The sequence below is a fragment of the Sorex fumeus genome, unplaced genomic scaffold, assembly GCF_029834395.1.
Source record: "Sorex fumeus unplaced genomic scaffold, SorFum_2.1 ptg000008l, whole genome shotgun sequence".
In the NCBI taxonomy this organism is placed as follows: domain Eukaryota; kingdom Metazoa; phylum Chordata; class Mammalia; order Eulipotyphla; family Soricidae; genus Sorex; species Sorex fumeus.
In genome coordinates, this window is record NW_026606065.1 from 54,148,400 (window position 1) to 54,175,436 (window position 27,037).

General features: G+C 37.8%; 1 protein-coding gene across 3 annotated transcripts in view; it reads left to right on the forward strand.

Annotated features, from left to right (window-relative positions):
* Positions 1 to 27,037, forward strand: part of KLF12 (KLF transcription factor 12) — a 730,941-nt gene that overhangs the window by 406,077 nt on the left and 297,827 nt on the right. For all 3 annotated transcript variants that reach the window (XM_056109465.1, XM_056109456.1, XM_056109472.1), the window contains one exon: positions 6,469 to 6,532. In XM_056109465.1, coding sequence (XP_055965440.1) covers positions 6,500 to 6,532 — 33 coding nt within the window. In that variant the 5' untranslated portion in view covers positions 6,469 to 6,499. The remainder of the gene's footprint in view (positions 1 to 6,468; positions 6,533 to 27,037) is intronic.

Here is a 27,037-nt window from a genome sequence, read left to right on the forward strand (position 1 = left end):
GTATTGATGATTTTTCCCCCTTTTCTTTCTTAATTCACCAGTTCTTTGCTAGGAGAGTCTTGTGTTAATACATTTAATGGAAATTTGATTACTCAGGAGAAAAGTGATTTCTCTGCAGACTGTACACCCTAATTGAAGTGATACCTATTAAAAATTTGACAATTCTTAAGAGAGATGCATAGTAGAGTGATCACTATTTAATCTTTATTCATGAATCATGGAAGTGATACACATCTTGTATGCGGTCTTAGAATATAGAGCATGTGAACTGTGAGTGGAAACTAAAGAGTTCTTTGTTCCTATTTATTTTGAGAAGCATCTCAAAAATCAATCATATAGACAAGATTTGCTGACTACCTGTGACCTCTATTTAAAAATAAAACAAAACAAAAACAGAACATGAGGTTGCTTCTCTGTAGAGTACTGAGTTGAGTGCCTTGGAAATCTGTGTGTCTTTTCTCAGTAATAAGATGTCTCATGCTCTACAAGTTCAGATGAGATGCTGTTGGTGTCACCTGTCACCTAGCAACCAGCTTCCTGCTTTGTGTCTTTAGTGACTCTTTTCACTTTAAGTCAAAATAGCTACGAAAACGCAGCACTTAGATTTGCATTTATCTCCAGAAATATTTAGATTAACCTTCAAATATTTTTAATTCCCTAGATAACGTACTGCCACAGATGCAACAGAAATGGTGTTAAATTTTTTTTAAAAAAGGCAACTTATGTATCAGAAATCTTGATGCAAAATAAGGTCAACATGGATCTGTGCTAAAATTTCTCAGACTTACGTGCATAAGGAAAGCCCATCAGGTTTCCTGATGATCTTTAAAAGTTCTAGAAACTGGATTGAATATGTGTATAAACCTTCCTTTCTTAACTCCCCGCACCCCCTCAGTACTCGAAAGGCTAAGACCACAGCTAATGAAGCAGTGATTTGTAAAGCTGAATACAGAAGAGAGAATTCCAAGTGGGATTGCTGTATCAGCACCAGAATTCAATTTACTTGAAACAAAGCAACTAAATTACCTTTGGGCAGAGAGTGAAATACCCTGGCTGCTCAGATGTCTATAAACAACAGGAAAATGTGTTTCTCGGTCTCTATTTAAAGATACATAAAAAGGATTCTCAGAGGAACTAGCAACAAGTGTACTTATGGGTCCCGAAGTATTTAGAATGTATTAAATACTAACCTTTAAAGATTGAGAACATAATAGATCATTTAGGATGTGATGAAGAGCCAGCCAGTAACCTCACTACTGCACGACAATTTAATGCCTGCACTATGAGGTAATTATTCCAGAGTAACTTCTAATTCCTTAAGGTGGGGAGCAGCCGCCTTCTTTCTATCCAAGGTCATTTCTCTGGTCCAGGGTACTCAATCTGAATTCTAAAGGAGGCAGACTAACCGTGTGTGGAAATTTTTAAGACCAAAAACAAGAGGTAGAAAGTGAAAAAAAATGTTTTTCTTTATTGCTCTAACTACTAAAGAGAAATGACTGGAATGGGAAGAAATGGGAGTGAAGATAGACAGTCGACAACTACACCACCTCCGCTTTGCTGATGACATCCTTCGAATAACACCAAACATTAGCCAAGCGGCACAAATGCTGGCCGACTTTGACCCTGAGTGTGGAAAGGTCGGACTGCAGCTGAATCTCACGAAGACAATGTTTATGAGAAACAGCCTCGTTCCTGATGCCCCATTCGCTCTCAACGGAACGACCATCTCCGAATGCAACAGTTATGTGTACCTAGGTCGAGAAGTCAACATGACGAATCACCTGGCCACCTGAGTTGCGCAGGAGGAAGAGAGCTGCTTGGAACGCCTTCAAGAGCGTCGAAGAAATAGCTAAGAGGACGAAGAACCTCCGGCTCCGGGCACATCTCTTTGATTCCACTGTTCTTCCTGCATTAACATATGCCTCAGAGACCTGGGCCCTATGAAAACTGGGTGAGAATGCTATTCAGGTCCCCCAAAGAGGAATTGAACGAGCTATGCTTGGAGTAACATGTTTCACTCAAATGAGAGAAAGAATCCAGAGTTTCGACCTCCGTAGACGGTCAAGAATCAGGGACGCTGTCTCGTTTGCCAAGGCATTGAAAATCAGATGGACTGGACACATAATGGGATTTGGAGATGACTGCTAGACTAGAGCCATTACCAACTGGATTCCATGGGACGTCAAAAGACTGCGTGGCTGCCCACCTACCAGATGGTCAGACTTGTCAAGACCCTTAATGATCGGTTTGAGGCTCTTCGTGTTTCTAGAATGAACAGACGCCATCAGGCTACACTAGCACAAAACAGGGATGAATGGAGATGTTACTGGGACTCGCTCGAGCAAATTGATGATTAACGGGAAGTGATCAAGTGACTAAAGAGAAAAATGTAAAATGAGAATTTCTCTAGATATTCTACTAAAACAAGTATGTTTCCATGATTCAAAGCAGCAACAATTTTGGTGGGTTTTTTTTTTTTTTTTTTGGTTTGTTTTTGGGTTTGGGCGTCATGCTGTCAGTGCTTAAGACTTACTCCTGGTGCTATGTTCAGGGATCACTCCTGACAGTGCTCAGGGGACCATATGTGGTGCTGGGCCTGAACCAGGGTTGACTATATGCAAGTGAACACATTAGCTCATACTGTACTATCTCTATCATACAAATTAACAGTATTTTTCCTTAAAATATTTTTTGTAAGATGTAGCATTTTTTGCCTTTTATTATACATGTTAACATGAATATTTATGAAACTTACTCATTACTTTTCTTCACCTAAAAATTAAGAATTGTATTTGAAACTAGGAATGTGAGGGAAAAGCCTTCTTTGAGGACTGTGGCCTTTAAAACTCCTGTGCTTTAGGAACCTTTGCTGGATAATATTTGGCTTATCTGAGTAATCTTTTAATGAGAAAAATGATGAGTTTTTAATCCTTCTGAACTGTACCATTTTTATTTTTTCTCTCTCATGTCTCAGTTTCAGTGAGAAGTAGAGCACCTTAACTCGAGTAAGATGCTTTTGTCAGTCCTATCTGGTAGTTTCTAATTTAATCTTTGTCTAATGGCTGATCTGTTGTGGGTTGCAACTGCCTTTGTGCATGATCGCACAGATTGCCAGATTACTCGTTAACAGATTGCACGGATTGCTTCCAGTAGGGTTGTTGGACATGGTTAACTATCCTTGATCTATGTAGAGGAAATTGAGTCTCAGAAAGGTAGAACAAACTGTCTAGGAATGCGTAGGTGGACAGTAGCTGACAGAGGTCAAACTAGAGTCTGAATGACACACTCTGTCTCCATTGGCTTTCCTTTGTATACCCCCAGGTGCGTGGTTGTGGGGCAGGAATTAAAGCTCAAGAGAGGGGTTTGTGTGGTGCTTGAGAGTATGAATTGACTAGAAATCAGAAGCTAGTATTGTGCTACACATTCTCTCCCCAGGTTTAAATCATTTAGAGGTGCACAGATTGAAGGTGGTTGCAAAGATGAACTCCAAAGAGGCTGGGCAGTAAGATAGGGGTATTGAAAGGAATCTGGCAAGCTTGCTACTTTGGTGACCAAATTTACCTCTCATCTGCTTTATCAGAATGGATTGTACAATAATTATGTGACCAATACCCAGAAATTCTGTCTGAACAATTAATAGAACCAAGATACTTTGTAAATGTTAATATACTATAAAAACATGACATGTTATACGTTGTTCATTAAATTCAGGGTTTATTTTAGCCTGAATGGGTTATTGGTGTTTTAAAAATGCAGATTACATAATCAAGGACTAACCTTTGCTTTGGTAAAACATGTTCACATAATTGTTGTAAAAGAGTTTTCTTTTTTCTCTCTTTTATTTTTCATTATCAGTGTTACACATTCAAGAAACATTTATTGATCTCCCAAAATGTGTTAGGTCCTATGTATTGGGAAATTAAGACAGGAATGTATGTAGTTGACTTCACAAATGCTTCTTCCCCTATTGGGAAAAATGAACTGGGATAGCCTATTCCAGACGAATTTGGTTATGTATTTTGAAAGCCTGAAAAAAGCCTTTATGGGCCAGAGAGATAGTTCATAAGTTATCCAAGCACTGCTTGGAGTGACCCCCATCACTAAAATAGAATTGCTCCTGAGAAACAGCTGATATTACCGTCCTAAAGTAAAACCAAGGTATTATTTTTTCTGTCATTATACATGGGGCAGAATGGAGGCTCCAAACTAGAGCAGATAAGCATTCCAGAGCATAATGAGGGTGTCTGACTGAGCAGTGAGTGGTGGTGGAATCTACCAGGGGGTCTGTCACTAAGCCCACTTCCCGATGAGTCTCTCTGTGCTTGATCATCCTTGTTTTCATGCACAACGTCTTCCTCCAGTCTAGCAGAAGTGCTGATATATACTCTGCTTCTGTAAAAAATGACTTCTAAGTATTATCAATAAGAATCATCAAATTATTAAGTGTAATTTAAGTCCAACAATTACGTTCCTATAATGAAGTATTCTGAATTCTGGATTAGTGATGAATGACTTGAACAGCACATGAAAATAATGGTATCTTAAAGGGTGAAGGAAAATTGTAACACCAGAATCGGAGATGAAAACCCGGGCATATTTATTTATTTATTTATTTATTTATTTATTTATTTTGGGGTGTGTGTTTTGTTAATCTGTTGCCTCCTATGCAGTGTTCAGGAGGTCTGGGAGTCACCCCCAGAGATACTGGTCAAGTTGTTTGTGCAGGCCCTCTCCTGGCAGTGCTAGGCGACTGTGCTGTTCCTAGACAGAACTCTGCCTTTTGAACACCAGGGATTTGCTCTAACCCTTTAAATGATCTTTCTGGCCTATGATACTAGTTGTAGAGATTTTTTATTGTAAATAATATGTACTGTGGCAACTTATGCTTTAGAATTCCATAATTATATATCTACATTAAAATTAAATTTGTATTAAAAGTTTCACTTTAATTCTTCGTCATGGAGTTAACTCCTTTAACCCGATCACCCACCCCTTATTTACCTGACCTTCTGGCTACTGTGAATTTGGTCTTACAATCTTTAGCCAGTGCCTTACATTCTGCTAAGTACTTAGAACAGTTCAGATATGTTTTGAAGACTAGAAAAGAGAAGACATATATTTGATAAAGTATATGAGATTTTAGATTACTTTCAAGAAATCATTACAAAATCATAATGCAAAATACAAAACTATTCTCTTATATTCAAGAGAATATTTTTAGTTTGCCAACATTAAAATATTGAACTATTTCATATAAACATAGATCCATCCATACATATAAATATGTAGGGGAGAGTTGAGATTGATTTAAGACTGGGATTAAAAATCAATTCTTCCTTCAGTCCAAAACCATGGAACCTGTAGATTATACTACATTTTCTTTGAGATCTTCTAAATGAGTGAGTTAGCTCCTTTTTCCTTTTTAGGTTCAAATGTATGAAACACATGCAGAGGAAACCTGGCCCAGTATAGTGGCGTTGGCACAGAATGGGTGCTGCTAAGAACTGTTTAGCACGTGTCCCTCTTGAGTGTAATTCCAAACGGTGCCTAATAAGCTGGCTTAACTGAATGCCAAAGAAAATTTGCTTTATGAAATGGAAATTCTGAAGCAGGTTACATAAGACCAAGAGAAAATAAATAAGAATACTTTCAAGATATATCCAAATGGGGCAAATGGTCTGTTGTAATCAGAACTGCCCGTGTATGTGGCTCTGTGTTTGATCCTTGGCACCAAAAGAAGAAGAGAGAAAAAGAATAGGTCAGGGCAGGGGGAGATGAGCTCTCTAATTCAGCAATATTTGGTTACAGTTGCTGACATCCAAATGGTTCCGAGGTTTTGGAAGCTTTTAGAAACCACATTAATATTTATATTTAATTTTTTTAAAGAAATGACTTACACAAATTTAGATGAAATGTTAAAAGTTACTTGGGTATTGGTCATCCACCATGAATTCACTGAAAACTATTCACATTAATTATTCTGCACATTTGTAACCATTTTTAAGAGGGGGGGGAAGACGATTTCCTCTGGAGAATCCCTTAGTGTTTAAGAATAATAGAGCAAAGTACTCTACTTGGGGGAATCGTGACTGTGGTTTTAAATATTTACTTTGAGCCAATTTTTGTCATTTTCTTGTCTGGCTTCTCTTTTCCAATTTTTCCCTCACTTACTCACATTTCCTTGTCCAGATATTTATGACCTTGTGCCCACAAGCTGTCATACTGGGGTTCTTCTTCTCTATTAGTTTTTCATTTTGCCATTTACATGGCTGCGAAAGAGTAAGTGAACTAAAGCAAATAAGGGAAAATACACCATTTCTTTTTATTATCATTATTATCATACTAATCAAGAGCTTTAAAATGATGACGTCAATTTCATTGTTACTTATTTATTTTCCCTCCAAGGAGAATGTTAGCCATAGACTTTTTTTTTTTTAAATCATTTTCTGTTTCTCTGTGTTTCTGCAGGATCAATGTGACTCTAGGAACAAATGGATGAATGAATATCCCTATGAAGAGGAAAGCAATAGAGGTTGGTGTGTCCATAATATTTTTCATTTGAAATATTGCTGGGGTGAACATTTCTTCTTCTGTCCTGTGTGCCCTCCTCCCTGACCTCCCCCCATGTTTAGGGGTTTGTTTTTAGAGCAGTTTCTTGTCTGAACATAGGCAGATCAACTCTTAGATACCTTCTGCTTTCTGTGAAGTCTAATTTTTAGTGTTAACCAGGTACATATAAGGAAGGACACAACCTGCTTTTGTGAAAATTTAGCTGTCATTAGATTCCAGAACATAAATTCTTTCTTTCTTTCTTCTTCTTTTTCTTTTTTTTTTTAGGAATGCCTTTTTTCAGGTAAATATTAAGAAATGGGATGTGAGCTCAGTTAGCACTATGGAGTGCATACTTGGTATACAGGAGTCCCAGGTCGAATCAAGGACCTTTTGGTGTCCTGAGCACCTCTGGGACAAAAGAAAAACCAGATAAATTTAAAAATAAATAAGTAAAAGTAAGTAAAGTAAAGGCCCTCCCGTTGATCTTCGATTTGCTCGAGCGGGCCCAGTAACGTCTCCATTGGAGACTTTGTTGTTACTGTGTCTGGCATATCGAATACGTCACGGGGAGCTTGCCAGGCTCTGCCGTGCGGGTGAGACTCTCGGTAGCTTGCCGGGCTCTCCGAGAGGGGCGGAGGAATCAAACTCGGGTCGGCCATGTTGGCTGCGTGCAAGGCAAATGCCCTACCGCTGTGCTATCACTGTGCTATCGCTCCAGCAATATTAATATTTATTTTATAAAATAAATAAATAAATAAATAAGAGTGGTACTACTAGTCTTTGGGACAAAATGGGAAATAAGGGAATGTCAGATTCTTTTTATTTTATCTTTTTGTTGTTTTGGTCACACACTCCTCTCTGTTCAGGGAACTGTGTATGGTGCCTGGGTTTGAACCTGTGAATTTCAGCTGCAGGCAATTCAAACATCTTAACCCCTGTCCTACCTCTCTGGTTTGCCAGATTCTTATTAATATACACTAGTTCCTAATAGCAGAAACCTAGTACAGCACCATGTGGTGTATGATTGCCATCAAATGCTACCTCTTAACACTTGAAATCTTGACTTTCTCAGAGGAAAAAGTGTTTATGAAAGGTTTTAGCCTTTGCCTTCTCACAGACAGAAATCAGTCTGAATCAGAGGCCTCAAAATTCTGTGAACTTCAACTGTAATCAAATGCTGAGTATCATTTTATTTGTAGTACTTGAGCTTTCCAGTACAAAATACTGGATGTAATATAAAAATCATAGGTAATATGAAGAAAATGCCAATATATCAAACCATCTCTATGAGGTTTTTGCACTAAACAGAATTACACAGAGATATGTGCATTGTAATTCTTAATATAGGTGTATGACATACCAATTTCATATATTTCTTTCCCCCATTAAACTACTATATTTAGGTAAGTGTACGTCCTGCAGTTTTTATTTTTTAACTCTGTCCACTTTTGCAGTTACTTCCAAATAATTTTTCCAATCATGTATTTTTCTTAGAATAGACTTTTCCCAGCCCTTCCTGTTAAAATTGCTTCCTTTAAGTTTTTTTATCTGGGAAAAAATCAGGCCTTTGAAAGTTATAATTTTAAGATGATATAAAGGAAACTTCTGAGAGTTATAGTAATGCTTTTTCATGAACTCTTGAAACTCTTTTGCCTTGATGGTGAAACTCTTGAAACTCTTTTGCCTTGCTTTGTGAGAATTAATGGCATACTGTGCTTTTGTGTTTGTGAAGTACTGATACACGGGATGGGGAAAAGACCTGATTTTTAGTGTTTTTCTCCCCCCCCCCCCCATATAAATACTTACTTTTATAGCTAGTTTCGGTATTTGATTTAAAATAAACTTGTTAAATTCAGTTAGTAGATCCACTTTTTTATTTACTCTGAAATAGAAGGAAATATTATTTTTAAGATTCCACTGATCAGCATCAGCAAATTAACCCTCAGCACTGCAAACTACACAGCTGAGAAATGTAAATTGCCTTGCCCTTGTTATTAATTTTTTCAGATGCTAGATAATTTATTTTGTATTGCTTGTTACAAATAGTATGAGATGTCTGTAAGGGTCTATCTCACAGTGATTCAACAAAGGAGTAAAATTTTAAAGAAATAGTATGAGATGTGGAATTCTAAAATTTTAAATAATTGAGGTCTGGAGCCATTTCTGCAGTGAGCTGCTTGGTTCCGAGATTCATTTGTGAGTCTCTGGATCATGGCCATTAATATACTTAAATGACATCTGGAGTCCATTTGTGGGTGTGGCAGCCAGAACCCTGGAAGGGCAGGAGATGAAAAGGGGTGACCAGTCCCAACCCCTTGAGGCCTGATATTTTCAGTCACTGGTCCTCCTTACTTGAGTTTTTTTGGTGGATTTATTCTCTTGCATGAAGGGCCCAGGACAAACCAGTGAAGATTGGCTGTGAGGGTGCCTTGTGCTTATTTTTAGTTTAAAAAATCTGCAAGTATATGTGCCTGTACTTAGAAATGATCTGGTGTTAATACTGCAGGGCTGGGAGTGCATATGGTGCTAGGGATGGAACCTGGGACCTACCCATGCAGAGTCTGTGCTCAATCCCTTGGACCTATCTTCCACACTCCTTACTCTAAATTTCCGATATTTTTGTTGGTAACTGTTAAGTTACCTGCAGAGCATTATACAGTTTTTGATTCAAACTGGGAGTATGAAAATCATAGTTGGTTGCTCCTTTTTCTGAATTTCACTGCCTTCTACATTTTTCATCAGTATGTGGGCTTTCTATGTTGGAAGGGAAATTAACAATCGTCTAAGAAGAATAGTGAGTTTCTATTAAACAGACAGAAGAATTAGATAGTAGTGGGGAGGTTTACATCCTCTGACATGCCTAAAACAAACAAACAACCCCCCCCCCAAACAGTTCATTATTGTATAGGGATGTAATTGCTTTTGTGACTATAGTAACAAATCCCCTATATTTAAAATTGTGACTTTAAGAAAATGTTGACTCAGAATCCCAGGATTTAACTTTTTTTTTTCATTCCAGAATTTTAGTTTCTATTGTCAAAAAGAAAAGCTGCTAGGAACACACACACACACACACACACACACACACACACACACACACACCCCACAAAACAAAAACATACATGTTGAATTGTAAGTTCCTTAACATTTAATAAAATGGTCTTGGCTTATATTTGTATAAATGTGGGAGCCTTCATTTTCATGCAAAATTCATTTATCTCTTTCCTTATGTATAATGTTGATAGAATATTTGTTTTCTTCAATTATTATTAAAATTTTATGTTTGAATATATCAGTGTTAGCATTGTAAATTTATACATTTTGACAATGTCATTGTTCTATAGCTCATTTTATGGGAACTGAAGATTATGGCAAAGAGAATTATTATTTAACTATTTACCCTAGGGCTAAGCTCTGAAAATATTATCATGATTGACTATAATGTATTACATGTGATTCTTTCTAAATGATTGTGACTTGTAGATTATAATTCATAAGTTAAAAAATCTGTTTAGAGCAAGGATGTGTTTGTCCAATTAATTTTTTTTAAATTTCTGTTTTATCACACTTTTATCCATATTTTCAATTGCAGATATTTAGAACATATCATAAAGTAACACTAGTTTTAAGACTTCTTGGTTCATGTGTTGTTAGTGTTAACAAAAAAGCCACATTTACAAAGAACTTGCAGAATTTGAAGACTTTTTACATATTTAAAATACACTGACATGATCAATATTAATATAGGACTTAAAAATTGCCAGCAAGGGAAGCAGAACTGCCATTGTTTCATAATGTAAAGAAGATTTGCATATGACTCTTTAAAATAGTTTGTACATTTTCAATTTGTCAGAGGTGACAAAATACTCCCCAAAGCCATAGAACCTCATGCTGTGCCTTTCTGTAGTATTTAAATGGCTCAGACTATAGGATTTTAATAGCTGAAATATTTTAAAATACTTAAAATTGTAAAATTTTTATCATGACCACACATAGGTCTTATTTCCAAGAGCATCTTTTTCTTGCTTTACACTTATTCTCTCTCTCTTTCTCAACCCCTCATTCTTTACTCTAGATTTGAATTCTTTTACTTAATTTCAGTACAATTGAATTTACTCTTTTACCACCTGCTATCAGAACTTTATGCTTATTTGATTTACTTTGATTTTCTAAAAATATGCTAGTCATCCATTTTCTCATGCTTATAAATTCTGGCATAGAATCTGATCTAGATGCCTTTTAGTGTGTCCTGACTGATCCAATAATAGCTATTGAAAAGAACTTCACCAACTTTAGTTGTTTTCTTGCAGTTGTGCTCTGTTTAGCAAGTGCCTCCCTTAGCTGGTTTACAGCAGATGTTTCTTACATACTCAGACATATATGTTGTCTCAGCTTATCAGAGTTCAGATGAAAACTTTCCCTGTCATTGTCTCTTATGTGCAGGTGCTTAAAACCATTGGGAATTAGCAGAAAGTGCATTTAACTTTCAGCATTTGGAAACCAAGAAAACAAGTCTTATGAGAGAGCTTATTTGCCTACAGAAATAAGAGCTTGTTTCATATATATATATATGGATATTTGTAATGAGGTTACTTTATATTTTCTTTTTCCATGTTATTCCGCCCATGACTTTTATTTCCCTCAGGATAGAAAATGACAATACTGGGCTAGAGCAGTAATACCGTAGGTAAGGCGCTTGCTTGCATGCTGTCAACTGGCTTTGATCTGGCAACCTATATTCACCACCCCCCCTTTATTCTCTATACTGTCAGGGGTAATTATTGTGTATTACCCTGAACATAGCATGATGTGGCCCCAAAGCAAAAACAAAATAGAAGGCAAGAGAAGAACTAGGCAGACTTTCCGCCATTGAAAGTCTATAGGTATAGGTGTTTATAGTGCCACAGGTCATGTAATAACCTGTTCTTGCTAGATACGGTTTTTATAGTGTATCTCCTTGAGCAATAAGCATGGGATAAGAGAAAAGTGGTCTTGGTTCTGTGTTTATATCTCTGGATAGTCTTAGATGATTGATTTCTATCTGAAATTTAATATTTCAGCTGTGGAGTAAAGTTGAAATATCAACTATGAAGTAAAATTGGAGTATTTCCGGACACACTTTGGGGTTGAAAGAAAGCATGATGTATTTGATGGATTTTGTTGTTTTTGTTTTGGGGGGACCGCACCCAACTGTACTCAGGGCTAACTCCTGGCTCTTTGCTTAGGGATCAGTCCTGGTGGCCTCGGGGACCAAATCTGGTGCTGTCAATTGAGCCCAGGTCACATGAAGTCTTTGTGAAAATAGATGAAAGCAGCAGCATTCTAAAGTCAAGCATCACATTGATACTATTACTTTTTATAACAGGAGGCCAAGACTTATGACTTCATTGTATGACTTCATATGATAGAGTGAGAAGCTTTCTCAGTTGGAAGTATTTTCAAAAGTTACTGGTTGTTCGGTACCTTCTTTTCAGAGTTGGTTGGGCCTGGAGATAATGCTGTGATCAGGGCTCATGCCTAATCATTGTCCAATCCGGATTTGACTCCTGAGAATCACTGAGTGCTGCCCTGGAGAGTCCCCCATGGACCACTGGGTGACTGGGTAATCCCCAGCACCACAAGGTCTGAGCAGCACTACCATCCTCAGGCTCCTGCATTGACCATAGGTCCAGTTGTCAAAAATTATTGGGTACCACTTGGGAGGAATCCTCTCTCCCCGCCCCACCAATAAGAGTTGAATTCTTACTTTAGGACTTTGTTGAATAACTGCTTAAAATTTGCTACTTCAGACTATAGACCAAACATGATTGCTGCTCAATACCGCTTTTGCAGACCATAACACCCAAAAGGAGAGAGAGAACAGAGAGGAATGCCCTGCAACAGAGGCAGGGTGGGATGGCGGGGGGGGGGGGGGGGGCGGGGGAGACACTGGGATCCGTGGTGGTGGGAAATGGGCAGTGGTGGAGGGATGAGTATTTGATCATTGTATAATTGAAACCCAAGCACAAAATTTGTAAGTCTACAACTTTACCTCATGGTGTCTCACTAATAAAAAAATAAAAAAATAATTACTACTTCATGGGAAGGTCACCCTGTTTTCAGGCATATTTATATGAAAAGTTAAGCCAAATCTGAAGAAGTGGTGATGATCATGAACTATTAGGCATATCTTTGTTTATTAAAGTATTTCTGTATTAGGTCAACTCTAAGTCACTTTACTTTGGGTGTCTGATTCCTCTTATCTGGGAAATGATAACAATAATAGGCAGGGACTTGAGAAAGATTGTGCAAGCATTAAACTAGAATCCCGACTGAAAAGTTGATGCATTGCTTATGTTTAAAACATAAAAGCCTGTGAAATCCCTTAATGTCCTCACCCCATACCTATTACCATTTGGAGGACATTATTACAGCACTTATGTGAGCACCAATGCAAGTAAATAGTGATAGTTTTACAGCAAAAAGATCATATTTAGATATTGTTTATCTCGGGGGCGGTCTTTTTATCATTACTCAGGGGCCTAGAGATCACTCCTGGTGCTAACATGGCCACTCAGGCTGTGCAACTGTGCTTGGGCCTGGAGTTCTTGGGTTCCCAGTGCTGGTGAGCAGTTGGGGAATTGTATCTTCCTGGGAATTGAGCTTGGGATCTCCAACACTTAAGACAGATGCTCTAGCCCTTGGAACTATTTCTGTGCTTTCATTGTGTGTGTGTGTGTGTGTGTGTGTGTGTGTGTGTGTGTGTATGTTTAAATTTGAGCCAACTGGGTGATGCTCAGGGGCATACTTCTGGCTCTGTGCTCAGGAATCACTATGACAGTGCTCAGGGATACATGTGATGCTTAGGGATTGAAGAAGGATGGCCTTGTGCAAGGTAAGTGCCTTCTGGCCCCAATATTTTTTACTTAAGCTACTTTTTTTCAGTTTGCTTTTGATATGATGAAAGAAATAGGAAGCTGAATTTAAATGGAAGGAGTTAATTCAGGTAAATGTCCTTTCACCAAAGTTATTACTTTAAGTGTTAAGAGGAAACATAAAACTCACTTTATATTTTGGTAAATTTAAGTGACTCAATTTAAACTTAAATCTGTTATTTATTTTTGCTGTTTTCCATGAAAAATGAGCCTGGGACCTCAATTTCTTAACACCTTCTCATCCCTGCTTTATTTTCTTTCAGGGTTACCCACTAAGGTTTGACAATTGTTTCTGAATGACATTCACAATTATAAGAACTTTCTGGTCTTTATGATATTTCTCAGAAATGGGGAAAAGACAGTGTGTTACTTATGCTTGACAGTTGTCGTTCCTATGAAGGCTGCAGCAAATTCATCTTCCCTTCTTCTTTTTGGTCCAATATGTCCATTGACTCATTTTCGTTAGCTAGAAGACCAGTGTCTTCACCAATTTGTGCCTCGGGTTTTAGGGTTTTATCTTTTGTATCAGTTTTGTATCAGTTTTTTTTTAAATGAGAAGACCTTTAAATTTAGCTTGGAGTTTCTATTTATATCTTCTGATTTTAATAATGTATTTAAAGTGTATTTTCTATTAGTGTTGTTCTCTTCTTTTGTCAACCTAAAAATGGGTTGCATTTGAGAATAAATGTGATTTCCGGTGATAGTGTTAACTATTTCACCTAGAATTTGTTGAAGTTGATTTATGGGTCCAGCTGATTTTTTTTCCTCCTTCCATTTCCTCCTTTCCAATTCTGACTCTGCCGGTCTCTCTGTGTTTCTCTGCGTATAGTTTTCTCATGCTCTCATGATCCTTTGGTCTTATTCTTTTTTTGTTAATGTATTTTCATTTTCAGATCCATTTGGTTTTGATTGTTCTTGAGCAGTGTTTTATGTCATCTTACTGAGAGTCTATTTTCGTAGTAGGTATTATATTTCACCAAACAATTTCAAAAATGATTATAACAGTGATCTTCTACAAGCATAACCACTTTAAACACATTTAATTTAATGGGAACATGATACTATTTAAGCAACATGGTGATTGACAGAAAAAAGCACTTTATTGAATATTTATATGCTTAATTTTATGTTATCAGCATCTATATGTTTTAGAAAAGGAAAGTAACTCTCACTCCTCTCAAGCTGATTTTAGTGAAGAATTAACTTTTTCGTGTTGTTTAAAAAGACTTTTGTTTAATAAAATCATGAATCACTTCTGACTCAACAATGAGCATGAATCTTTATCTTATACATTATTAATTCCTGCATTATACCTCCCAGTCTAATGGACATAAAGCACAAATGCTCTGGTTTCAGAACTAATTAAGTATTTATATTCAACGTGTTCTGTTTTCCTAAAATTTGCTCGGTAGTACCAAGTTCTGTATGAGTCTGGGTTGAATAGAGACATAGAACCATAGGATTGGTATAGAGGAGAGGATTTATTGTTGGGATTTAAACATACCTTGTTGCCAGGAAAGCAAATTGTGCATATCTGTGGTGTCTGACTCTGGTGCTAGGTTTGGAGTTAGCAGGGCATCCAGGGAGAGAAAAGGAGCAGAACTTCCCTGAGTCATGACCAAATGGAAACTGTGTGCATGAGCCTGAACTGCATCTATGCAGATGTCTCACCACTTCCAAACCGCCAAGCTCTCTGGGCTGTTGGGAGCTGCAGGAGAAGGGGTGCCTGACAAGATGTGTCCTGAGAGTCACCTGGGCTGATAAAGATCCCAGGATGGCTGAAGGAACAGGGGTCCCTAAGACCCTGCTTCAGCCACTGGGTACTGAGCTGTATCTGCGTCGTGCCCCCAGAGTTGATTTTCTCTTGATGAAACTGTCTTGATTGTGAGGCTCTGCTGCCTCTCAGATAGTACCAGAATGTCGCTGTGCCCCAGGAACTGCGTTCAGGGAAATGTAAACCAAGCTCAGCTAAGTATCAACTGCTTAGCTGTATCATCTAAACTATAATCAACTCATGTTGCCCATGAGTCAGTGATCTCAGCATTTTCCTTTTGATTCCATCCCTCTGTCCGTGATGCTTCCAGTTTTCTCTGAACATTGGTGGGTGGAGGTGGGGTCCTCAGGGATCAGTCCTAGAGGGGAGGTTACATCCCATATAAAGAAAGTTCATCTACTTTGAGTCCCCTCTCCTTTGACCTCTACTCTGTTGAGAAACAGCAGGTACAGATACAGGTACTAGTCTTAGGGGTGGTTAATACCACTCTGTTCCATGCTGATATTGAAATACCCACCAGGATTAGGCCAGGGTCAAATGGGAGAAGGAGTGTTGGTTGAGAATATAGGAGAGGCAACTTGGAGATTGAGGAAATGGAGGAGTCTGGTCTTGGGAATGATGAAAATAGGTGAGTTGCCTTGACTGTTGGGCTTATCCAGGAAGTGATGTTTATAGCAGAATTATGAGCAAGAATGTACTGTTATCAAGAGTTCATATTGGAGTTTGAGTTAATAATACAAGGACTGGTAGGGTAGTTGGGGTCGAGAGAAGCCAAGTTGACACACTGTTATTGGGGACATAGTGTTAAGAAAAGCTCATAGGGAGACAGGTTTGTGACTAAGATTTGTGAACTGGCGCCACTCCTACCACAGAGGGGCTTGTTGGAGGACAAAAGGCAACTCCAGCAGCACTTCCTGAAGTGGAAGCCCTTCTGGTGCCTCTGTGGTAGGGTGGGTGTGGCAAGTGGCTCTTCATTTCACATGTCAGCTCCTATCTCTGGGAGGCTTCCTGGATGGACGTGTGTGTTGAGACATGGTGCTGGGCTAGGAAATCCTGTGCAACTGGGTTTCCTGGAATAGAGATAAAGGGAGCGCTTGGCAAGGTGAATGAAGAGTAGACCAGCAGAGGGGCCTAGCCTCTTACTGGATTCAGGGAGGAACAAAGGAAAGCATTCAAATACAAGTTGCTTAAATTCTCAGAATTCCATCTGTCAGCACAGAAGGAACGTGATAGTAATACCTGATTGAGTGAATTAGAAGTAGGATTCTACCCAGATAGAAAATGTGAACACTAAGGTAGCTAAAATAAAGACCAGTTACTGGGCCACAGAGATCGCTTAACAGAATGAGCACATGGTTTGCATAGAGCAGTCTCAGTTCAGTCCTGGGCTCTGCATGGTCCCCTAAGCAGCCCATATCTGATCTCGAAACCCAAAACCAGTTACTAGTATAATACACACACAGAGAGAGACACACACACTCACACACATGCGCGCGCACACACACACACACACACACACACACACACTTTCTGTAGCAGGACAGAAGAGAGAAAGAAGGAGGAATCAGGCGATTCTAATTGGGGGGTAGCTACTTGCTAGACTTTTCTGAGTGAGTTTTAAATCTACTCAGTTTTGTACTGGATTACAGATTAAATTCACATTTCTTAAACACCAGTGCCATATGAATTAAGATCATTTGCCTGATAATTCCCATAAGACTCACTTCTTTGATATGCTAAAATGACTTCTCATGTGATTAATGTTCTTAAACTTTTTTTTTTTTTTTGCTTTTTGGGTCACACCCAGCGATGCACAGGGGTTATTCCTGGCTCATGCACTCAGGAATTACTCCTGGCGGTGTTCGGGGGGACCATATGGGATGCTGGGAATCGAACCCGGGTCGACTGAGTGTAAGACAAACACCCTACCCACTGTGCTATCGCTCCAGCCCCAATGTTGTTAAACTTTAGATATGGAGGATAGACAATTTTATCTGCAGGTTTGATCACTCCCATGCTTAAACTCCTCTCTCCATTGACAATTCATGTTTTAAAAGGAGAAAATGGTGAAAATAGGTCAATGTGTGACTACTGGTCAGATTTTTATTTCTGCCTGTGTCAACCTTTATTAGTGTCTATGCTAGGGATTTGCCTGATGTTTCAGAACAGTTGTAAATACTTCATATTTGTAATTTTATTAAAAAATTTATAAATAATTTCTTAAAGTGCCATTTGGGGTAAATTTTATAAGTATTAAAATATTAAGGAGTTATTACTTGAAAAGGAATCTGTGTAGGTAAGAGATTAAGTGGCTACAGGTAGAGAACAAACAAACAAACTTATATTTTTAAGCAGCAAAGTGCTCGGTTGTCATTTATAATTTCTTCTGATTCCACACTAGAATTTTATTACGCCTCAATGCTTACTTGTCTCACTTGATAATTTGGCAGCTCCATCCCATTCATCCTATTGGGTTTGAAGAAAATTAATCTACATGTTTTCCTTGCAATTCCAAAGTGGAATGTTCTTACTTGGAATTATTTTTGTATTATTTGGGGGTGTCTGGGGTGCTGATATTAATTTAGATGGAAATTTTGAGGGGCATTATCAAGCCATACCAAATCACAAGAATCTCCTTCTGAACAGTGTGGGAAACCTGTATTGTATTTTCTAAGGTTGACTTGACATGCGTTTGGCATTGCCACAACCCTTTGCTGACTAGCTTTGTGCAATAATCAAAGGGAGATGAAGAGAAAAGCCTTCAAATATTTTTGTGTTGCAACACGGAGAATTGACTCTCCTTCACTGTTTTTCTAACTGGTTAAAAAAGGCTGCTTATTTGCCGTTCACAATAAATTGTATATGTTCTTGGAAAGTGAGAATTTTAATTGCAGTAATATTTTTGGTGGTTTTTTTGAGTGAGAAAATGAGTCCCAATCATACCTCGGCACTTATGGTGGAAATGAGATGCTGCTGAAATTCCAGCAGAAACTGTTGATCTTTCCCTATTGAAGTACTTTGGCAGGATCTCAAAGGGAATCAGGAGAGCCAGGGGTGAACTTGCTGGCATTCGCTTTGTGTCAGCCAGTCTCATGCTCAGTCATGTTAAGTAGTCCAGGATGCAGGATTTATACTTTAAAAAGAGGATGCTATTGTTGGCATCAAGAATGCCTTATTTCTAGATTTTCCTATTAAGTGGTACTGAAAATTTCGAACTTATATGTTATATGTAGAAATTTGCAGTTGGATGACACCCTTAAGAATGATTTCATTCACGGAATGAATAAAAATATGAAGAAAAGGAGACACCACAGAAATGCCACTACTTATTCAAAGTTACACATTACTCTAGAGAGTGGAAGCTTTGGGAGAATGGAACTTGTGCTGAGAACATAGTTGAGTGCAGGTCATAGTTTCTGAAGTCTGATTCTAGCAAGTGGGTTTAGTTTCTGCTTGTTTCTGAATTTAAAACAAATGGTGCCTGGTAGGTATCTTTGTAAAGAACATTTAAACAAATGGGAAGGTGGATTATGAATGGAAGCAAAAGGTTGATAATTGAAAAAGAAAAATAAGAATGGATATCTGTTACAATTTTCTTCCTTAAAAGGGGGGTTAAAAAGGAGATTTATGTGTGATGGACAAGAGAAAAAGACAATATTTTTGAAAATTTCATAAATGGATTACAGAAAATTAGAAACAGAGAAACTTTCTCTTATAAAGGTTAGCTTTTCTCATAAGTAGTAGTTGAGGAGAAAGGTTTGTTCTTCAGAACTTAATTACAGAGAATGAAAAGACAAACCAACTGTAATTTTTCTAAAGAGTTCTCCTATACAGCTATACTAATATCCTGGTAAAAATATACTGCATTTGCCATTTATGATTAAATATTATAACAAATACAAGGACTACTTTCTATATAACTAAGTATAGTTATGATTATTAGTAGATACATTTGTAATAATGCAATGATTTTATGTTGTGAGCTCTTAGCAAAAGAACTTTTTAATAGATAAAATTACTCAGTTTTTAAGCTTTCAGGATCAATATGATTATCCTTTTGTAAGTAAATTGAGTATTATGAGGATTTTCCTTCTGCCATTATTTTCCTTATACTTTGTAATTATAGATTAACTTTTGATACTTGTGTTGAAATAATTGTTCTGTGCGAGGAATACACACACATATGTTGCTGGTTAACATTAGCTTTAATAAAGCAAATACCAGCCAACTAAGTCTTTTTAAACTTTGTTCTTGAATCAAAAGAATTAATCGTTGAGCTGTAAAAGTAGGGTTCATACTTATTTTTAAGTTTTAAACTATGTAATAGATAAGAAAAATCTATATACCGAACATCAAAGTTACAGGAACTAATAACAGTGAGGAACCCAGTTTAAAAAGAATCTTTGACTTCGTGTGTATGTGCGTGTGTAAGAGACAGAGAGAGAGAGAGTGAGAGAGAGAAAGAGAAGAGAGAGAGAGAAGAGAGATAGAGATGAGAGAGAGAAGAGAGAGAGAGATGTGGTACTCTTTGAAGAGAAGAAGTTCCCAAAGGTCAGCCTTGGTGGTACTCAGGAACCATGACCATACAATGTCAGAGCACAGATCTGTGTCAGCTACATGCAAGCCTGATGCCTTAAGCACTCTACATCTCGCAGGCCACTGTTTCCAGTCACCTTTAATATCTTTAGTCCAGATATGAGTAGTACCCTGAGTTTTGTGCTATAGGTTCGATGACTTTAAAATGCGTTTCGTCATGTGCTATCTACTGCTTACTTTTGTGTTTGCTGATTTATATGGGTGAGGATGTATTGTTTATATCCTTTGATTTTTTTTCTAGCCTTTTTGTTATTTTAAATAATGCTGCTAAGGATTCATTTAAATGTGGACTGCTGTACTTGTATATAAATAAGTTTCTCTGGAGTTTATGTCCCTGCAGAAACACTGGATTATAGTTTTGCATATTTTGACTATATCAGATAATTCCCAATTATTTGATCATCTGAAACCCAGAATGCTTTCAGGAATAGCCCCCAAGTACTGCTGGGTGTGGCCAAAAGCAAAGAAGCAAATAAAAAAAACCTAATTTTTCTTTACTCTAAACATTATAATGTATAATTTCTCTATGAATGCAGTTTTAGCTGTCTATTGAATTTTGATATGAAACTTTTCTATATAATTTGCCCTTATTTTCTATATTTTTATTTCATCTGATAATTTTGAGTAATTTAAATTTTAATTTTGAAGTGTATTTTTTTATATTTCCCCATTGATTACATAAATTCATTATGTTGTATTTATATGAAGTTGTCTGCTGAATACTGATTATACTGATTCTTTAAGGTCTTGCTGTAATTTTTAATATATATCTCACTCTAAGAGAAGTTATTATAAGTGCTTTGTATGTGTTTGAAAAGAATGTTCTCTTATGGTTGTGTGCATCATTTTCTATTTGCTCAGTCGATAAAGCCTTTTAATCAAAATCTCCTCTTTCCTGATTTTCCTGGCTAATCTCTTTATGACTAAATGAGTTCACTGAATTCTTCTATTGTGATCAGGGCTCTGTTTCTTAATATTTGTCTAAATTTTGACTTTGTATATTTAGAATTATGCTAATTGGTGCATGCTTATTTAGAATTTTTAAATGCTCTCTTGAGCCTCTATCTCACTGCATTGTGATCTCCTCTTTCCTTTCTAATGGCGTTTATCTGTATGGCTCTTTTGTCTGAATTCAGTGTCCATCTATCAGCCACTCATCTGCTTTCTAATAGCATTGTGAAGTATTATTCTATTTCTCTTTAAATATAGTGAGAGTTATTGAAAGATCTTAAAGGATCCCATGGTCAAGTGTTCTGAAGATAACAGACTTCTCTCCAGACAGGATCAGAAGGTGCAAAACACCAGAGGAAAGGACTCTTTCTTGCAGGGGGAACATGAGGTACAGTGACTTGACTCGAATGATTAGACCTCAGGAGTTGAAGGGAAGTTCTGTTTCAGGGGGAGAAATGAAAGATATTGATGACCAGATGCTCAAGGTATTGTTTGCTTCACTTTTGTTGTTGTTGGCTTTTGAGCCGCATCCTGTGGTAGTCAGTGGCTTATCCCAGCTTGGTGCTCAGTATTTGTTCCTGCTGGTGCTCCAGGGACCATGTTGATGCTTAACACCGAAAGCAGGCCTCCCACATGCAAAGACATGTGCTCAGCCTACTGAGTTCTTTTCCCTGACTCATGAATGCCACGGACATTCTAGAAAAGATCATGTGGGACGGATAAAGCTTCAGTTTCTACCGTTAGCAACTCAGACTGCTAATGGAACATACCATTAAGCTAATTTTTGTACATGTTGAATTGGCTTGCTTTTCAAAAATGGAGCAAGTCTTTGAAAAGAGTCATTTTCAGACTTGCTGTGTTAGATAGGTTGTCAAAAGGTTTTACTCCCCAGTTCTCTTCATTAAATCCAGATTTTTTTTTTTATTTTTATGGTTTGATCTGTGCTGAACACGGTGCAAGTTTTTCTGGCCTTGAACCAGATACACTTGTCCTGAACTCAGAGTAAATGGAGCCCTGTGCAAATGTTTATCAATATGTGTCGGGGGAACTTTGATGAGAAAAGTATATGCTTTTGTGTCAGTGCAAAGAGGGGCAGCCAATTTAAATTATTATGATAATTTTGCGATGAAAATAAAGCTATGTTAAAACCATTATGTTTAAGCCAAATTACAGAACCTTATTAGTAGTTAAGGTACTTTTAAGAGCTTCAGGAAAGAAATCAAAATGATGAGATTTGTATTGTAGTGAATGTATGAATTGATGCGAAAAGAATTGGAGTGGGAAATGAGAGATGGCCACCAGACAAGGGGATTGAGATGGTGTTGTCTTAAATAGGGTCTGGGTTTGGCAGTGGCCATGGAGAAATCCGGATGGATTTTCAATATATTTAGGAAATGAAAAAATGAAAGCCTAGTAATTTCTTATATGTGGGGATTGAGTAAAATAAGGAAGTCAGATATGATACCAAGTTTGATTTGAGCTAATGTAGAGATGATGTTCCTAGATCAAGATTTCAATATGTGATGTGCACTTTTGTACCTACAAGATTTTAATTTTTCTGGAGAAGTCTAGTGGGATTCTGCAGTAAGTTGGGATCACTGAACTCTTGTTTGAAAGAGAATTCCAGTCCTGAAACTTCCTTATGGGGTAAGTGATATATTGTAGTACTTGAAGCTGTCAGAGTAAATGAGATCACCTAAGAAATGTTTATGGGAAGAGAACAGAAAGGGTCAAGTCTGGAGTGGAGCGCATTTAAAACAAGCCCATATGGACTGGAAGAAGACTATGAAATGCCAGTAGAGATACAGCTTATCTGTGGGATTTTGAAGAAGGGAGGAGTAGTTTACAACACTTGAGAGGATAGTAAAGTCTGCAAGGAAGATGATCATTGAAGAATGCTGGTTGACATTGTGAAAGAGGATGATCCAAACAGAAAGGATGATGTCAGCAGACACACAGAGGGAGAAGAGGATCTGTCTTTAGAGACTAAAGAGTAATTCAGTTAGGACAACACCAGAGGTTCACTGGGGCTCTTTTACAAAATATCTAATGCAGTTCAATGTTAGAGGAAAATTCAAATATTGAATCAGCTTCCTAGCAGATCTTAATCCAAGTTTCTCTTTTATATGTTTTGTTAAGCATCAGACCACAGATAACAGTTTGCAGATATTTTTTGTCCTTAGTGTACTTCACCTTGATCTTATTAATTGAATTCTCCTTTGAAATTCTTTTGTAAATGTTTCTTCAAAAGAAGTACTTGGTTTGCGTGTAAGGAAATTTCATTAGCATTGAATTAATTCTCCTGATTTTCATTCATTATGTTAAAGGAAGCATACATTAATTATTAAATTCTAGTGTGTGGAGAAAGAAATGTGGTTGCAATGATGAAAGATAATTTCTGACTTAATGTGTTTATATTTGCCAGGTCTGAAATCTTAATAAAAATTGAATATTAATAGTGGGATAAATTTATACCTTTCCAAACCTTATATCCATTGTAATAGCATATTTGGGCCCTATCTGGATATGCTCAGGGCTTAATTCTGTCTCTGTTCATGGTTCACTTTTCGTGGGGGACCAAATGTTGTTCCAGAAATCAAACCCTGGTCAGCCACTTACAGCCACTTTACTTATTGTACAGTCTCTCTGGTCCTCATTTTAATTAAGTTTTATAATTAACTTTATTTTACATCTTTACATGTTGTTTACTTGTTGACTATGTAGTTAATTGGATTTTTAGACTTTTAAATTATAATACTTCCATGTAAGAAATGTTTATTTTAAAAAAAGCATGCAGTGACAATGCTATGATTAAAGTTCAGTTCTTGGGTTTCTAGTTTGCCGAATAATTGAAAAATTAGCAGCTTTATGGTTGTACAGGACCTGGTTCTTTGTTAAATAAGACCCCTGCCCTGTTGGTGAATTTAATCATCTATTAAGCAAAAGGCATTTAAATTGGTTTGATACTCAGTTAAATCCATTTGATGTTCACCTTTTTCAAGATGAACTCCAGAACTGCATGGTCCCCTAGAGCAGTCCAGGAGGAGCCCACAGCATTCTGGGTATGGCCCCACACAACAAGAAAACCCCAAACAACAACAACAACAACAGCAGCAGCAACAGTGAATTAGGAAGGTTATTTCTGGCAGTGACCCTACTTCTGGGCAATTGGGTAATTACACCTTTCCCTAACCCCTCTAATTATAGGAGTGCCAAAAGTTTTATTTATTTATTTATTTTATTGTAGTCAGAGCGGGGTATCTACAGCGTTTATATTTTTGGCATGCCAAGTTACTTCTCTTTCACTCCTCCCAAAGTGACAGGTCTCAAGGAGCCCCATTCTGGGTATCTGGGGAAAGCGACTCTCTTTACAGAGTTGATCTCTGTTGTGTGGATCCGTATTCTAGAACTGAAATTTCCCTACACGTTTGCTATTTAAATATGTAATATTACTGTCGTGAGCTGTTTAGGATTGCCAGGGGTGTTGGACATCTTCTAGGGTGAAACATAGTCACAACTATTAAATGAGCTTTACTTTTCTATTTGTGTGTTGCTGTTGAACCATTTCCTCTGCCGACGTAAAAACAGCCCACTGTAGCATGCCTCTCCTTGGAGGAGCTCTTTAATCTCATGAGATCTCCTGATTTACTGATCTTCTTGCTGTTTGGATTTAAGTGGCCCATGTATTTGTAAAATAGCTACACAAGCAGAATGGAATCATATGTCTAGCATCTTGTAGTCTGTGTTTGTCTCATGAAAGAGGAAAAAGCCCTGTTTTTGGGTTTAGTTATAAATCGAGTTCTCACAGTGTGGGCACCACCCCTCCCTGCCTGTTTCCCCAGCCCGCTCCTGGTGATTCATTCAGTGTTCCGGGTGCAGAGGGTAGTGGTGGGTCACTCTGGGGCACAGTTTTAGCCTGGAGTCTGTCACTGCGTATCGATCTGCCAGTTATTTGTTTCATTTAGGTTTGAAGTTGCTCCACTGTAGCTGTGATTACTGTGAGTTCCATCTGAGACACAGACGATGATAAAAATAAACCAAAATTTATAGCTTACCAAAAACCCAATATCAGCCTTCACATCTAGTTTATTGATGCTCAAGTTTAAATACAATTGGTGTTTTGCTCACTTCTATTGAAAAGGCCCATCAGGAAATCCTTCATGACGTGTCTTAATGAGATTGACTCGCTCTGATTGAGGAGCCACCAGGCTGTTCTAAATGATTATTGTCAATCAGCTGTATGGATCATTTTATTGATGGGGTTAATTATTGGGAGTGTGACTCTGAAGACTTTTAAAGACCTCTCCTGAGTCTTTATAGGATATTCCCAATGAAATGTATCAGGATAATGGGGAAAGTTTCATTTATTATCAGTATTTCTTTATTTTGAGGACTCAAAATTCATAGTGTTTAGAAGGTCTTAAAATTTTTTGATGGTCTGAAAAGACAGTGCAGTAGAAAAGGTGCTAGTCTCTTTTTTTTTTGGGGGGGGTGTCACACCCAGCAATGCACAGGAGTTATTCCTGGCTTTGCACTCAGGAATTACTCCTGGCAGTGCTCACCGGACTATATGAGATACTGGGAATCGAACCTGGTTTGGCCGCATGCAAGGCAAACGCCCTGCCCGCTGTACTATCACTCCAGCCCCAAAGGTGCTAGTCTTGCAAGTAGCTAACCCTGTAGGGTGTGACCCAAGCCCCTCCCACCTCAAAAAATTCTCCCTCTCAGAATAACTCTCTCTCTTATTTTTTTCTTTGTTTTTGGGTCACAGTCAGCTATGCTCAGGGGTTACTCCTGGCTCTACATTCAGGAATTACTCCTTACGGTGCTGGGGGAACCATATGGGATGCTGGGAATCAAACCTGGGTCTGGAGCGTAAGGGCAAATGCCCTACCCACTGTACTATTGCTCCAGCCCACAGAATAATCCTCATGTGAATTCTGTTGTTATTATCTCTAACAGCTTTTGTGACTTTACATACTCAAGACTATTCACTTTCTTCTTTGTCTCACAATAAAGCGTTCCTCAATTTCCTGATTTTCTATGGAGTTACGTAACTTATCCTTTCTTTTCTTCTTGAGTGTTGTTGCACTATTCAATTTGACTTGAATATTAATCGTGTAGGGCGTTTGCCTTGCACGCAGCCAACCTGGCCGACCCAAGTTCGATTCCTCCGCCCCTATTGGAGAGCCCGGCAAGCTACCGAGAGGATCTCGCCTGCACGGCAGAGCCTGGCAAGCTCCCCGTGACATATTCGATATGCCAGACACAGTAACAACAAAGTCTCCAATGGAGACGTTACTGGGCCTGCTCGAGCAAATCGATGAACAACGGGAGGGCCTTTACCTTTTATAACACAAAAATGTGATGAATTTGGCCAGTGTAGTTGTGTAACTACTTATTTTGTGAGTGAAAAACTAGAAAACAAAATAAGCAAAAGTTTTAAAAACCAACACGTTTCTGACCTTGATGTATCGGATCAATTTGGTTTAAAAAAATCTATTGTCTCTCTTAATAATTCATATTGTTACCATATATGTAGTGTCTTCATTGTTGTTTTTGGTTGTGCACAAAATTCACAGGAAAATTAATGATTTGACATTTGTCTGGCTCCTGTTCATTGAGAAAGAGACTCCTTATTTTGAATCTCAGGAGAAATACTCACCTTGCATTTCTTAATTGGGGGCTTTAATTGAATTACTTACATAGTTTAGAGTGCAGTAACTTTCTTACCTTGGAAAGTTTTGTTAGGAAAGTGGAAATAGACTGGAGGAAGGTGATGCAGTCCAGATTAATAATAGATGTGTTAGATCATTGCTTAAGAACTGGGGTCAATAGTTCTGGTCTCTTCCATCGTATCACTGCGCCTGCATCAGGCACTAGCATCTCAGGACTTGGTGTTTACTTCTTTTAGGAACTTTGTGTGTTTGAATTGCGTTATGTCTCTCTCTCAAGTTATTGGCCTTAATATAAAAGTCCCTGAATGTGTTCATGGTTGAGTGCTTGTTAAAAGTCTGTGGCAAGTGAAGGGTTCAATTTTTAATGCTTAACTTCTTGACTTGATTGCATTTTTTTGGCATCTATTTTTATTGATATGTTACATACTTCTAAAATAGCCCAGTTTTTATTCCTTGCCAAGTTCTGATAGCTTTTTCATTTTGTGGTATTTATGTTTATAATTTTTTCACATTTGCAGTTGGTATAAATTTAACTTTGAAAACCACTAACAACTCTTTTGTTTTCCAAGGAT